Source organism: Erpetoichthys calabaricus, chromosome 4 (genome assembly GCF_900747795.2).
Source record: "Erpetoichthys calabaricus chromosome 4, fErpCal1.3, whole genome shotgun sequence".
Lineage (NCBI taxonomy): Eukaryota > Metazoa > Chordata > Cladistia > Polypteriformes > Polypteridae > Erpetoichthys > Erpetoichthys calabaricus.
Window position 1 is genome coordinate 65,889,152 of NC_041397.2, and position 16,444 is coordinate 65,905,595.

Consider the following 16,444-nt stretch of genomic DNA (forward strand, 5'->3'; position numbering starts at 1 on the left):
ACAATGCTCTGAAGCCTGCCTTGGGTCTTTTGGAGGTATTTTTCTTCATTGTGTTGCTCATCCTGAAGTATGGTCTCAGTGATCTGCAAAATCCTTTACATTAATGATGTACACTTAAAATAATGACTTTCATTTCTTAGCCCTGGCCTTGCTATTTAGAGTCACTGTATCTTGCAGGGGGAAAACACTCTCTAGACTAACAATGTGTTTTTTTTTAATTATTAAATTAATTTTGCTAATTGCCCAATCCTTTCACAGAACACAAATTCTCAAATAAAGTTAAAAGAGGGCAAAACACTTGTACATTAGGTAAAAAACTGTGTCAACTTCTTCAAACAGGCTGGAGAAGGTAGGACATTAACTTTTATCAGGACAAGAGTGCCTGTTGTACTCGGGTCAGTTGGTTTGGAGAAATGGTTCACAGGCTGCATTGGTGACTTGATGAATTCCAACAAGACAGCACTCAAATGTTAAATCATTAGAATAATCAGTAAGCAGCAGAACATTTTAGAAGCCCTTTTTATCATTTTATTCAAAGTTTTTTATTCAAGAATTTGTCACATAAATGATATAGAGGTTGGGAGCATGTGCATGCACCACACGACAAACCACCTGGTTTGGGACCAAAGTGCAGCGGGTAACACTGGAACAGTGTGAGGTTGTTTACGGAAGCTAGAGTGCCAATCCTGCCTCCAACCCCCAAATTTTCCCTGTAAATTGGAGGACTTGCTTGCAGAGCTGGGTCCATATTAATGTCATACCCAAGACAAAGAAATTGCAGGAGAAGGGCCCAATCAGAGTAGAGTCACTTCTGGTTATTATGGGATTCAAACTGGCAACCTTCCAATTGCTTCCGCAGTTCCTTAGCCTCGGATCCAACACTCTGCCCATAAATTATGAAGTAATTATGAAGTGCTAAAACTCCCTCAGTCCCCCTTTTTACTTCTGCTGTTCAGCTCTGCTCTGATTTATCATTATCTCTGAATATGTGGATGTATTCATTTAAGGATCTTTCTTATAAAGTAGAATGCTTCTCCCAGACCTGCACAAGGAAATTATTTTGTTTAATGTCTGCTAAATCTGAGCAATCATATTAATGTAGCAAAAATCACATATGCTACAGATCTACATAAGCCATTAAAACATAAATGACAGTGACAGTTCAGATTATTGACTGTATTTACTGTGCCCTTCTGTGACCTCTTGCCAACCCTCAAACACCACAGTGTGAATATGCACACAATGAATTAATGTGTCATAATAAGTGTATTATTTAAAGGGATTATAATAGATATAAAGTGTCAAATGTCAAGATAGCTGAAGTAATTATCATGTTTTGAAAGTTTATCTGGTTTCTGAAAAATGTATTGGCTTCTTTAATTTCTTTTTATGACTGTTGCCTAATAAGACTTAAAGTAATGAAAGATACAAAATAGTTAACATTTATTATGGTAAAACTAATATTGGCTGTTATGAATCCTACACATTTTCCTTTTATAGTCTTTTGTTATTTGGTTCTATACCTACAATAAAAGGCTAATTACTGACGATGACTTTTTGGTAGTTGACCTGGAACATTTGCCTTTTAGCCCAGTACAAAGAAAATCAATCTAAGTTATGTTCTGGTTAAATAAAAACAAGCAGAGAATATTGATTTAAGAAAGATTTAAAAAATATGTTGTATTTTGTTAAATACACTGTTAATATTCTATTTGTTTCCATTGTATGAAATAGTTTACTTATATTTGCAGAGCATGTCATTACTGCTGTGTTTGGGTTTCTTACTGCCAACAGTCCTTCACTGTGATGCAGCCAGCAAAGGCGTGACAGTTAGTCTGAAAACAAAATGGCCCATGACGCCACTTCTTCTTGAAACAAGGTAAGATATTAAAAACATTTCTTGGTGACATTGTTAGAAGTTACCTGTTGTTGACTAATATGCCTCATTTCTTTGAAATCAGAGTGCATTTTTACATTTAAGGCCTTCTTAACACCAATGTAGTTTCCAGTATTACAAATTTGCATTTTTGCCCTCAAATGTTGTAACTTGCATATACTGTGTCTAAGATTAAATTATGCAAGTAGGTCAGAAATAATTAATTTTATTCTTTTAAGGTTTACAAGGAGAAATAATTCATTACTTTTTGTAAATATAGATTTCTTTCAGTTTCATTGGAAGTGTGTTATCTTATTTTATCTTTGTTTTGCTCATTTGTCTAATGGCTAAAAGCTACAGGAGATCACATGCTATTCATAAATTTTACTATTTAACAAATATTGCCATCGATGAAAAGCCCATGACAAACATATTTTAAATGCAGTTATTTTTATATTGAATATTGCAGCCAAGAGGTTCTGACCTTTGCAGTCTTATATTGAAAATAAATGAATGAGGATTTTGATTCTGTTCCACTTTGAAGAATGCAGACCCTCTGAACCAATATCAGGCATAGTAGACAGAAGTTTTATGGATACTTTTTTCTACACTGGATCCAAAGAGAAAAACTCAAACAACCAAGAGTAAAATGCAAATATCCATGTCTTTATAATCTGTGGATATTCACTGTTCTCGTACATTTAGGCCCCATCCAGACTAGTACGTTTTTGTTCAAAAACCCAGATACAGTAATCCCTCCTCCATCGCGGGGATTGCGTTCCAGAGCCACCCACAAAATAAGAAAATCCGCAAAGTAGAAACCATATGTTTATATGGTTATTTTATATTGTCATGCTTGGGTCACAGATTTGCGCAGAAACACAGGAGGTTGTAGAGAGACATGAACTTTATTCAAACACTGCAAACAAACATTTGTCTCTTTTTCAAAAGTTTAAACTGTGCTCCATGACAAGACAGAAATGACAGTTCCGTCTCACAATTAAAAGAATGCAAACATATCTTCCTCTTCAAAGGAGTGCGCGTCAGGAGCAGTGACTGTCACAGAGATAGAGAGAAAAGCAAACAGATCAATAGGGCTGTTTTTCTTTTAAGTATGTGAAGCACCGCGGCACAAAGCTGTTGAAGGCGGCAGCTCACACCCCCTCCGTCAGGAGCAGACAAAGTGAGACAGAGTTTGTTTTTCAATCAAAAATCAATACGTGCCCTTTGAGCTTTTAAGTATGCGAAGCTCCGTGCAGCATGTCGTTTCAGGAAGCAGCTGCACAGAAGGTAGCCAACGTGAAGATAATCTTTCAGCATTTTTAGACGAGCATCCGTATCGTCTAGGTGTGCGAACAGCCCCCCTGCTCAATCCCCCTACGTCAGGATCAGAGAAAGTCAGCGCAAGAGAAAGAGAAATGTAAGCTGGGTAGCTTCTCAGCCATCTGCCAGTAGCGTCCCTTGTATGAAATCAACTGGGCAAACCAGCTGAGGAAGCATGTACCAGAAATTAAAAGACCCATTGTCCGCAGAAACCCGCGAAGCAGCGAAAAATCCGCGATATATATTTAAATATGCTTACATATAAAATCCGCGATGGAGTGAAGCCGCGAAAGGCGAAGCGCGATATAGCGAGGGATTACTGCACTTGGTTCTGTTTTTCATCTGTTGTCCATAATACCCGGCAGTTTCTACCGCTGAAAACAAATACTTTTGAAAACGCAATTGAGGTATTTCAATGTGGACAGGTGAAAACAAAGATTTCTGAGAATGTGCAGACTCCATTTCTCTTTGGTCAGTCGGCTTGTTACATGGCTCTTTCCTTGTTAGATACTGCTCATTACAACTTCTGATTCCTTGACTGGTCACCCTTGACAGAAGAAAAAGATATTAAAATTGGTGCTTTTTGTGTTGCTTACTTTCATAAATGTAAATCATTTTTTGTGTGATTTTTAGAGATCATGGACAAGCGACTTCTCACTCTGCATGATAGAGTCACTAGTCGTATATGTGGTCAGATTGCATGAGCTCATTGGATATGATTTACATGCCATGATGTGGGTGCTCAGACTATACATGTACGATGCATACTGACTGTCGTCGTGGCACAATGAATTTCAGAGATTTGGTGCTGATTTCGAAAAATTGGCTTGTGAGACTTGTCACACTACAAGACAGCTGACTGAAATTTCTGACATTCTTCTAATCATACAGCAGCCCAATCTTGAGAGGCAGTCAGGCATTGCAACTCCTCTCATACTGCATGTGAAAAGATGGCTGATGAAGCTGAAATTTGGGCCCACTCAGAAAATCAGTTGTCAACTGCAAATCAGGCTTAAAGTTGTGGCAGATGTCACACTATAATTCTGGTTTAAGACATCTATGCTGTGGATGATTACGTCATATGTGTTATTGGTCCTTTTAGTATTGAAAAATGATGATGTGAAATGATGTGAAAATTTTAGTGTGGATGGAGATTGTTTTAGTTTTAAAACATCATTTGTATATGAAATATAGTAGAGAGGATGTAGCCTTAGGCTGTCCTGTTTTCAGTGTATTTAGCATAGCTAAGAAGTTTTGATTAACTTATTAATGGATGCTAAACAGAAACTTGATGATTATGAGGATGAAAATAATAATAAGCAGGCTTGGTAGTGTATTAATGCTTCATAGAACCATTGCCCTGGGTTCCTGTCCCACATCTTATCGTTGTTCATGTGGAGTTTGCCTGGTCTGTGCAGCTGTGGGTTTACTGTCCTGGTGCTCTGGTTCTCCTCCCACATCCTCAATACATTCAGCTTAGGTTAATTACAGATTCTAAATTGACCCAAGTGTGAGTGTGGGAGTGTTCATGAATGGGATCTATGATTAACTTGCTCCGGTCCCCAGTGAAACTGAAAATAGGATATATGTTTTGTTATAATAGCAATAACAAGAAATTCAGCAGTGCTAAAAAGTGTGTAAGTATGTGCTTCTGTAATTAAATCATTGTTTTGTGGTCCTTTGTGGCAGGTCAAAATAAACAGAGCTTTTTACATAGGAAATAACAACAATTCACAAAAAAAAGAATGTGAAATAGAATGCACACCAGGTCCCCTATTTGGCTTGGTCTGTTTTGCAAAGCAAGTTCACCTTAACCATGGATCTTTCCTATGTCTGAAAGGAAATAAAGATGTTTGGGAAAAGTCCAACATGCAGATGAGAGTATATAACTTCAGATTCTCAGAACCATTTAATCCAGTTTAGGGACACAGAGGGCCAAAGCCTATCCTGAAGGCACATGGCAGAAAAGAGTCTTGGAAAGGATGGCAAACTATCAGAGGGCCCGCTCACTCACACACCAGTACTCACAGTGACATAGGGACAATTTTGGAATGCCAGTTAATCTAAGATGTTAGAAGGAAAACCTGGAGTACCTGGAGAGAAACTCATTCAGACACAAAGAGAGAACAACAACCTTGGAACTTAAACCTAGGACAATGGGTCCAGACAGCAGCAGTTCAACCACTGTATTTTTTCTGTTGTTCTGAACTCAAGAGTGTATCTTTTAATCTTTGTAATCTAAGATTTGAGGAAATACATTTTGTTTATGTGAAGAAATACATTTTATTTATGTGAGGTAAAGTTAAAAATAATCTGAACTTTGCATTCTGCATTGCTAAGAAGATATCTGAGATCATGTAAATGGTTACAGGATGTTGAAAGAAATGTCTACAATTGATTACTGTGCAGGCATTTGGTTTATCTGTGACAAATAAAATGCACAGCATAATTTGAAAAGGCTGGCAGTATCTGCCAATGGATAGTGGAGAGGATGCATCTAGTTTTAAAGATAAAAAGACAACTGTGAGTGTAACTGTGGATGTGAGGGATGACACATCACAAGCACTGTCTAAACTTTACATTCTGTGTCAAGTTTGGTAAAATATTTGTCTTTGAACATTTCTGACCTTTTTTCCTTCTGAAGTGATGTTTGTTTGTTTTCTGTTGCTAGTATGCCTAACTTAAATGCCTTCTACCCCATTTATCCATATGTCCATTGAATATTATCTTTACAATTTCCTTACTGAAGAATTTACAAAGGATTTAGCAGATAATATTACTTTAGATAAGAAGACAAAACTAGTTTTTCTGTTACTTTAGATAACAAGACAAAACTAGTTTTTATTTTCAATTTCTTTAACTGTGACAACGCATTTCAATAACTTTTTTATGATTAACTCGAGGGAACCAAAATTCCCAACTGTTAGAAATTGGCCAAATGGATTCTCTACATCCATTTGTCTACATCATCTTCTGTCCTCAGACCCTGTCAGGATTTCACAGCACAGCAGCCATCTTATTATGTGAATTTCTATTCTGATGATCAGTTTCACATTCTTCTTTCTAATGACCCAAGTTTCACCCCCATTCAGTAACACTGGCCAGAGTACTGTCTTATACAACTTACACCCTTCAGCTCAGATCTTTGAAATGGTTCATTTGTTTAGCTTCAAATTTCTTCTCATTTTAAAAAAGAACATTGACACCAGTTGAGGTCAATGTTCTCCCCCCTTTGTTATGTTCTGGTTCCTAGAAATAAGCTCAAAACAACTTTTTTTATAACAATCCTAAGGTGTTATTCAAAAGCAAAATGTTTACGTTATGTTGTGAAAAACTGATTTTGAAACCTTACATTTTAGAAGATGCTATTTACAGCTAATTTTTAGATTTTGTTTGTACAATTTGATGTGGACACCATTGATCAACTATCAGTTTATTATTTATTTGATGCTCATCACTATTGCTTACCCTACTTGAGTTTATTGAATGATTTACCACAACATCTTTGAGGTTCATTGCATCGTTGTATTCAATCTGCTTGTGTCCTTTCATTACTATTGCTTCCCATTTCCTTTCCTGTTTCTTCATTGGATCTCTTTTCAGCTTGCTGACTCCCTTTATTATCAGTGTTTATGAACGTAGTTAATGCTTATAATGTTAGCTGTCTGCTTTAACCATAGGTGCTTCCACTATTGAGGTGTTTATCATTTTGCTTCCCTGACATCCTTTAAGGAGTAGAGACTCTACTCCTAAAGTAAGCGTTGACCTCCTCCTCAACAGATACATCCCATAGGTACTTTAAAAACAACTCCACTGATAGATTGGGCCTGCTGGGTCTACCCAGCCAATGCTCTTACCGCCTGAGCCAGATCAGCACTACACAGGAATTAGTTGAAAATTCTGCAGATCTCTTTGTCTGAATAACCAGTCATACTACTTCTAATTAAATGACACAACTACACAGCTGATCATTGTTTGTTGTCTCTATGATTTCTTGTGTCATGTGGACATATAGTTTAACCTCTCATTTTTATGGTGTTTGCAAATTTCAATAAACGTTCAAAACTTGAACTCTGATCACTATGCCCTTTGCACTCCTCCAGGTGTTAGCTGTATTAATAGTAGTAGTGAGAGCCGTGTCATGTGTACACAGTACAGTAAATTCTTATTTGTCTGCCCAGTCAACATGCAACATGTTGCCAGTCTCTGGTTCCGTGATAAATGTGAATGTTTTAAAATACTTACATTTGGAAAACACGAATCAGCTTACTTTAATACTTTCACCCCAGTTTTGATATATCTTGACAGTATGTATGACAGTTTCCTCCAGTTGAAGGGACAAAGCCAATAAAGAATAGACTTGGTTTTAGCAGTCAATATTTCAAAGATAAAGGCTGATCTTTCTTTCAGAAGCAATATAACCAAAATATAGATTAGCTCTTTTGCTGAAGTACACTTGACATGCATACTGGTCTGTTGGCAAGGCTGATCTTTCTTTCAGAAGCAATATAACCAAAATATAGATTAGCTCTTTTGCTGAAGTACACTTGACATGCATACTGGTCTGTTGGCTCCTGCATGACTGTTATGGCAGTCACCTGTGGTTCTATAGCGCAGTGTTTCTTGATGTTTTTTGGTGTCGCAATCCACTTTTTCCTCATATAATTGTCTAGTGTAGTCGATGAAGTGGTATCTTGGCATGACCCACAATGACCCAAAAATAGCAACTCCCCAACCAAAAGTGGGTCATGGCCTAGTGGTTGAGAAATACTGCTGTAGTGAACAACAAGTCCATTAACTGTGTGACTCATAGCATCTTTTTTGTAGAAGTGGTTTGATTTGTTCTTACTATGGGGTTTTGTTATAGGTTGCTTCTGTTGTGGATGCTACAATATACAATGCAATGCTACAATACATGTATTACTAATGTACTAATATTGATATACTGATATAAGCAATTGACTAATATAAGTGTATGTGTAAGCAAGAATATTTAAAGCAGGGTGACAGTAACTGTTAACAAAAGAATGTTTTGTAATTTCCTAAAAGCAACAGTTAGCAAAAGAATGTTCTATGCCTAAGAATAAAAATGTGATGACATACAAAAAAGTTGGCTAAAAGAAGAAACACTTAAGAAAGTGTAAAAGAATTTTGGAAAAGGGCACAGAGAGGTAAAAAAAAAACTATATAAGCAGCCTGAAGATGGGGAAACATACTGTCCTTTCATCATTTTTGCTGAGTGTAACCTCAAAGGGAAACATAAGAATCACTGATTTTCCTGAGAATCTGATATGACCCTTTAAGTGATCTTCAATAGCTAGAAACGTTGGCATTCTATTACAGTCTTTATAGTATCCCTTCTATGCTGTTTCCTCAACAACCAGAACAGATAAAGTGGTATGGAGGGGATATGATCAAGTTTTGCCCTACAAATTCATCCATCCATCCATCCATCCATCCATCCATCCATCCATCCATCCATCCATTATCCAACCCGCTATATCCTAACTACAGGGTCACGGGGGTCTGCTGAAGCCAATCCCAGCCGACACAGGGCACAAGGCAGGAAACAAACCCCGGGTAGGGCACCAGCCCACCGCAGGGTGCGCACACACACATACAGTACAGCACACACTAGGGACAATTCGCATGTCTTTGGACGATGGGAGCACCCGGAGGAAACCCATGCAGACATGGGGAGAACATACAAACTCCACGCAGGGAGGACCTGGGAAGTGAACCCTGGTCTCCTAACTGCGAGGCAGCAGCGCTACCCACTGTGCCACCTGCCCTACAAATTCAAAGTTTCTTATTTACAAATTGAACCCTACATGTATGTTTTGTTGCAGTTTTTAAAATTTAACAGTTGAATTCTCTATAACATTTTAAAAACAAATTAATGTAGGCATCTATTTAAAATAATAAGTCTAACTGCAGAATCTGTTCTGAAAAAAAAATCTATTCTTTTTTATTTTAGTGAATTTATTGCACAGGAAGGAAATGAAATGTTTTGGCAGTTTGTGGATACTGTGAGAGAGATAACAATTTATAAAAAAGATGGTAAGAAGCCATTTTATACAATTTATCAGCTTTGTTTTTTTTGTTCTTTTCAAAGATCCTTGATTAAATTCTTTTTAGTGTTAATATATTTAAATTTGTGTATATATATTGTCATTGCAAATTATGTTCATTTAGCACATGGTACAGTAAATCTTTGATGTCTACAGATTCACTTATCTGCTTCTTTTAAAGTGTAACCCATTTTTTGAAACACATGGTCTACTTGTGACTAATTGCGGCCATGTGCGGTAGAAAATAAAATCCAGAGAAGCCTATTGCACAGAAGCAGAAGATGAAATTGACAGGTTTATGATCCCTTCAATATCCAGGGCTGCAGGCATGCTACACTGAATAGATCGACATGTGTTTACCAGGTGGCAAGAGGCGGGGGCAAGGCATTGAACCCTATTTGTTATAGTGACCGGGGCTTACAGTTGTTCCCCATAAACAAGGAATTCCCAGTAAGTGCAGGTCATAAGTTTACACTGATTAAGTCCCTGCCCTTTGTACACACTGCCCGCTGCTAGTACTGATTGAATGGTTTAGTGAGGTCCTTAGATTGGTGTTGCTGTGGTCACTTGTGGCCTCTGGTGGATCCACGAAAAAACAATCAGTTTTGACTATCCAGACAAAGTAAAAGTCATAATAAGGTTTCCTCAGATGTACTTGCTGAAAGGTCAATATCGAGCCTTTAGGGGTAAGAATAGAGGTGTAGCACCTTCAGCCTCCCTGCAGGTCCTACCCTAGCCTGGGGTTTCCAGGCAGGTATCCAAGCTGGCATCCCACGCAACCACCCCACAATCCCCTCACTGTTCCCCGCGCTAACCCAGTTAGTTCTGTCCACACATCACCATGCATTCCCTCTCTCCATTTTCAGCCACAGGGCCCTGGGTACTTACCTGTCTGTTTCAGTGATGTGTTTTAATAAACAGCTTCTGTTGTATTAGCAACTCTGCACATTCTGATAGTATTCCACATGTTCTCAGTGTTTTACTCTGTTTTTCAGTTAAATGTATTAAGTTTCAACAATGGCAGCGAAGTGTAATGATAATAAAAATATTTTTCCAAGTGCTCCCAAATGTAAACACATTATAATGAGCTTAGTTGATTTTCAGTACATGAAATTGTGTGTTTATGGTAATGGGTAGCAATAATAAATAGTTCCACCAGAACCTAACCCCATATTTCCCATAGGATCAATGCTTCAGTGTCTGTGGTTTCAGTTTCCACTGGGTCTTTCAGGAAAATAACTACCATAAATATGAGAACTGACTGTATATTTTTGCTTGTGTCATAAATGATGAATCACTTGTTATATAAGTTGTACATGCTAATAAAACTAAATAATGTATTATTGTTGAAAAAAATGTTTTAAAACTCTTTTGTGCAGACTCAGAACAAGCTTATTACAATTTGATTCTGAAGAAAGCTGGACAGTTCATAACAGACCTCCAAATTAATCTGCTGAAGTTTGCCCTTTCCTTGAGAGTCTTCTCTCCCACTGTGCAGAAATTCCAACAGGTAGGTCAAAAAAAATAACAAAAAACGTTGTTTGCTCACGTGTTGATGAATTATTATTAAAGAAAATTATTTGGTACAGTGCTTATAAAAAGTATTCAACATCTTGGAAGGTTTCACATTTTATTGTTGTACAACATTGAATCACAGAGGATTTAATTTAGCTTTTTTGACATTGACCAACAGAAAAAGACTCTAATGTCAAAATGAAAACAGATCCATGCAAAGTGATCTAAATTAATTACAAATATAAAACACAAAACAACCGATCACATAAGAATTCAACCTTTTTAAATATGACATACTGTACCTAAATCATCACTGGTGCAGCAAAGTCCTTTTCAGAAATCACATAAATAGTTCAGTGGAGACCACCTGTCTGAAGGGTTTTCATTGATTGTAGTGTAAAGGCACCTTATCTGGAAATTCCAACTTGTGGTGAGTCATCTCATGGACTAACCTGCACAACAAAGACAAAATAACACTCCATGCAACACTGTAAAAACGTGTTTGAAAAGCACAAGTCGGGATGGATTTAAAAAAATATCTAAGTCACTGAAAATCCCATGGAGGCCAGTTAAATCAATCATCAAGAAATGGACAGAGTGGTGCAAAGCTATAAATTTGCCTATAACAGAACATCCACAAAAAACTAAGATTGTACAAGCTGAAGACTACTGTGAGAGCCCGCCAAGAGACCTCTGACAAGTCTGAAGAAGTTATCAGCTACAGAGGCATACATAGACTGGGGAAGCAAGTTCATGCAACAAGGTGCTTCACCAATCACATGTGAGACAAAAAATACTCATGATATCTCATGTGAAGTATGACAAAAGATTACATTGGAGACTCTGAGGTCAGTTTAAAAAATGTGCTATGATCTGTTGAGACCAAAATTAGGCTTTTTGGCCATCAGGCTAAATGCCATGTGTGGCATAAGCCAAATACTGCACATTGTCAAAACCATATCATCCTTACTGTGAGGCATGGTGGTGGCAGCATCATGTTGGAGGGATGATTTTTTGCTGTAAACCTTGCAGGCTTGTGAGAGCAGAGGGTTCAATTAATGGAGCAAAATGCAGGGAAATCCTTTAGGAAAAAGAATTGTTCAGTTTGCAAGAAACCTGCGCCTTAGTAGAAGATTAGTTTCCAGCAAGACAACGACCTCAGGCATAGATAGCAAGGCTACACAATAATGGCTTTAAAAACAACAACAATGATAATGTCAGGGTGTGGCTGTGTCAAAGTGCAAATATTGGCCCAATTAAGAATTTATGGCTGGACTTGAAAAAAGCTGTTTACTTATGATTTTCTTTCAACATGACAGAGTGTAAACAATTTTGCAAAGAAGAATGGGGAAAAAGGCAGTGTTCAGAATGATGTTCAAATCAAATAGAGACAGAGACCTGTAAACAGACACTCAAGTCTGTAATGGTTACCAAAGGTGCATGTAGTATGTACTGATTTGAATAGGGTGATTTTTTCTGCTCTCACTTATTTTATGTTTTATATTTGTAATCTACTCTCTCTATATAAAATCCTAAGCCTAAAAGTGCAATGATTTTGTGCAACGATTTTATGTGATGTTTTTATGTCACTTTTTTGTCACACTTTAAATTGGGCTTATTTTAAAACCTACATACTGTATATGTTTGGTATTATTCTTTTCAGAATTTATCGAAGTTTAATGTGTTGTTGTTAGAGTTTCAGATTCTTATTCTGTTTTTAAATTATAAACTAAGAACTATCAAGAACTCATGTCCCACGAGACATGACTTTGTGCCAAAAGATTTAACCACGGCCGCAACCAGAAATAAAAGACAGAGAGTAGGATAGCTGCTGTACAGGCTTTTAAATGTCCCAAGCACCGTGTGAGATGCAGATTACGTGGCACGGCAGGAGCTGATCGAGCAAAGAGGAGGTCAAAAAAAAAAACTATTTGTTTCCCATTGTGTCACTGTTTAAGAGGAGCAACTGTGTCTCCTTGGGGTGCGTTCAGCTCCCCTCTTCACAACGCGAGTGGCAGAGATGAGAAGTGGCTGGTGCATAGCGCAGGCCGTGGGGTTGGTGAGCGAAGCAAGCAGGGGGGAACCCCCTAGTTAATTTATACAAACTTTGCAGAAATCTTTTTTCACTTTGACATTAAAGAGCCTTTTCTGTTGATAATTTTCAGAAAAGTCAAATGAAATTCACTGTGATTCAGTGTTGTATACCAATAAAATGAGACTTCCCAAGGGTGTGTATACTTTTTATAGGCACTGTAATTTGTTTTATAATTTAAGCCTCTATTGTAAACATGAAAAGATGTGTCTACAGCATGAATTCATGCCAAATGTGGCATGCATAAAGCAGGAAGAATGCCAATATATACTTCAACATGGCTATTTTATTTTAGGCATGGGCTGCATGGCATACATCTTGAAATGGAAAAAATACATAAAATAATGTGTCAGGATGGTGCACTTGTTTACTCTGCATTTTCACAGTTATGGAATTTAAATTTTGGGTAGCCTATATCTGTGTGTATTTTCATCTTCTTTTTATGTTTGCATGGATTTTTCGCTGGATACCTCACTTTTGTTGTTATTTAGTTACTGTATGTGCATGCTATTATCTAGCAATGGACTGAAGCCCTGGCATGTGCTAGATGATGCTGGGATTGTTCCTGGCCTAAGTCCCAGTGACCCTAGATTATTTATGCATTTTTAAAAATAAATGTGTGGAGAAAGTGATAGTTTCAGGGTCAAAATATTCCATGTTACTGTTTTACCAATTGCATCTTCATTAGTTGTGTGTTTATAAAAAGAATAAGCAGGTAAGATGTTCAGGTGGGAAAGGTGAGCACAAACCCTGGGAGATTTAAGGGTGAAAATCCAGGTTATGTGCAAAAAGCAGCCATTAGATAAAGGGACAGGTTATAATCTCGGTAAGGCATTATGTGCTGGAAGAATGTGTGATTTGCATTTAAGAATGAAATTATTTTTTTCTGTGTTTCTTAAAAAAGATGTCTCTGAAATGTTTTGAAACGGCACAAATCTATCAGTGTAGCTGTGACAAAGATAAGTGAAATGTTCCAGTAAAGACTCCCTCTTTGTTCTTGAAGGCTCAAAAATGAAATGAAATGACTGCAAGTCATGTCCATGTTTTGCTGATATAGATTGTAGAACACTTTGTACAAGAAATGCAGTAAATTAGGTTTTTGAACAGACTAGATGCCTTTTTGTTGTATTAGTATGTCCTAATGGCTAAAATATCTCAGACTTATTGAAGATATGCATGAACTCCCAGAAAGTGTTCAATGGGCTAAATGACTCCAGATTGTTAAAAAAAAAAAGTTTGTACAAGTTAAGTGGTCCGTGTTTAAAAGTATAGGCAGATATTTTAAAAGAATTAACAGTGTAAGGGTCTATCTGTGAAATATGAAAATTTTGTTTACTAATCAATGTTGTTGTAGTAGCGTTGAGTATGTGAGTGAGATAACGCTGTCACCTCCAGCGCTTGAAGGTGTTCACTGCCAGTATTAAAAAAAAAAAAATCTGCATGCCTTCTTATTAGAAACGTCAGTTTAAAAGGAGTGTTATTGTGCCTAGGATGCAAAGGGCTGTTGAGAAAATAACTGGATGAGTGAATATCACATGTGTGAGTGTACCCAGCAATAGACTGTCCTTCTTCCCAAGCTTCCTTTCTGCCTTCTGAGTTAGAAGGTTAACCTTTCGATGAATGGTTGAATGTTTTCCAGTTTTGCTCCATTTGAACATGATAATATCATACTTTTCTTTTGCATTTGGTGACACACTTTTTATTCCAACAAATTGTTGACACATGAAATGGCTTTTAATCCAGAGTGGACTAAATGACACAGATACTGTATATTATTAGTAATTGAAAAGGTGAGCGACGCAAATTTAGCAACCTTTTGTTGCTGCAATTTGGATATTAGCTGTCAAAGAAAGTCAGCTAAGCAAAATCATATTTAATTAGAGAAGAATATGTTGAATGATTATTGATATCTTATGAAAGTGCTAGTCACTGCTACCAAACTTAGCAGTGCTAGTTAGTAGTAAAGCACTACCAGCTGTACAAAAGTGGTGGACTGTGGTGAAAACTAAATAGGCAGCTGTAAAAAATATCTGTCACTGATTTCAGGTTTTTACTTTCATCTGGTCTCCGTAAGCTTGAATTGGTACTAGCAGACTCAAAGTACACACAGTTAAAAGACATTTGGTAGTTTACGGTCATTTAACCTGAAAACAAAATTGACATATTACTGCATTTTGGGGTAGGATGGCTCTGGTTACCAGTAGTGTTACCAATTTTATGAGGTGGTGCTCATGACCTCCCTATTTGCACACTGTGTTGTGGCTGCTGGCAGTCAAAATTCCTTCTTGTGACACAGTAGTGGAAATGGGTGCTAAGTAAATGTATGGAAAGAAGGAAGTGTATTTGATTGATAGTGTTCCTCCACAGACTATTATTGGTAAAGTCATATTATAGTGAAGCTACAGCATCAGCAAACGAGCCAAACAACACTCTCTTTCCTAATTTATTCACAAGGCCATGCACAATATACTACCATGGAATTAAAAAAAAATTGTAAAGAAGTAGACCATTTGAAAGTCAGAGGATGCACACAGTAATACATGAAGAAGTTTGTAAAGCCATGATTCCATAAACATTGCTGCTGGATCCTCTCTGGCCCAGTAAATCCCAGAACTAGATTAAATTAATCTAGAAATGGATGACTTAAAAAAGACATCCACATCGGTTGTATACTATGTGGAGTTACAAGAGTAGAGAATCGTGGTAATGACATCAATTATTTGTGGTCAACAGTGTTTCTAAAACTGCTTTCTATTAACTCTGTCTTTATCAATATGACTCTGTTATATTACTTACTAAATCTGATCCTTTGTTGCCATTGTATTCTGTACCACTACTAACAGATGGCTGCTGATGAACCACCTCCCGAAAGCTGCAGTGCCTTTATATCAGTTCATGGGAAGCTCACATGTAGCCCGAATGAAATCAAGAAACTTTTGAAGAAGGCAGCTTCCAGGTATTTTTGTTATTTTTTTGTGATCTTTGTAAACCTGGTAAAACATTGCCCACTTCAAGGCAGGCTATTTTCTGCCTATAATGCTTCCCAGATATTTTTGCCAGGGTGGGGTGGTCTATGAGCATAAGAATTAGATGTACACAGAGTTCAGGAATGACCAACAGTAGAATGTTTTAATGTGGATCATAGTTCTGCAAACAAAGAAGAAAACCAAATGTACCATTATCTGACAAACATTGGGACAAAAGGTAGCAGAGTCTAGCTAGCAAGGGCAAAAGTATAATCGTTGCTGCAGAGACCATCTCAAAGCTCACAAGAATAGGAAGCAGCAGATCATTAGAGCTATAGAAAGATAATGGGATTATAACATAAAAATCATCAAGTCTTAAAAAAGTAAAGTTTATTACATCTTGTTAAATTGTTAATAAAGTTTAATACTGTGGATGTGTGTGAGATGTATTGATGATGGGAGTTTAAATAGACAGTAGAACAGGGATGCAGCCATTCATTCATCACCTAAAACTGGCATTATGTTCAGTGCAGTGCAGTGCAGTTTCCCTTTCTTGTACTATTTTTCAATGGACTGTGCTAATACTTTGATTTGTATAGAA

At 37.2% G+C, this 16,444-nt stretch overlaps 1 protein-coding gene across 1 annotated transcript in view; it reads left to right on the forward strand.

The window, feature by feature from the left end:
• Positions 1 to 16,444, forward strand: part of uggt2 (UDP-glucose glycoprotein glucosyltransferase 2) — a 638,028-nt gene that overhangs the window by 71,530 nt on the left and 550,054 nt on the right. Inside the window, exons 2-5 of the mRNA XM_028799549.2 lie at positions 1,752 to 1,879; positions 9,177 to 9,259; positions 10,650 to 10,780; positions 15,721 to 15,833. Coding sequence (XP_028655382.2) covers positions 1,752 to 1,879; positions 9,177 to 9,259; positions 10,650 to 10,780; positions 15,721 to 15,833 — 455 coding nt within the window. The remainder of the gene's footprint in view (positions 1 to 1,751; positions 1,880 to 9,176; positions 9,260 to 10,649; positions 10,781 to 15,720; positions 15,834 to 16,444) is intronic.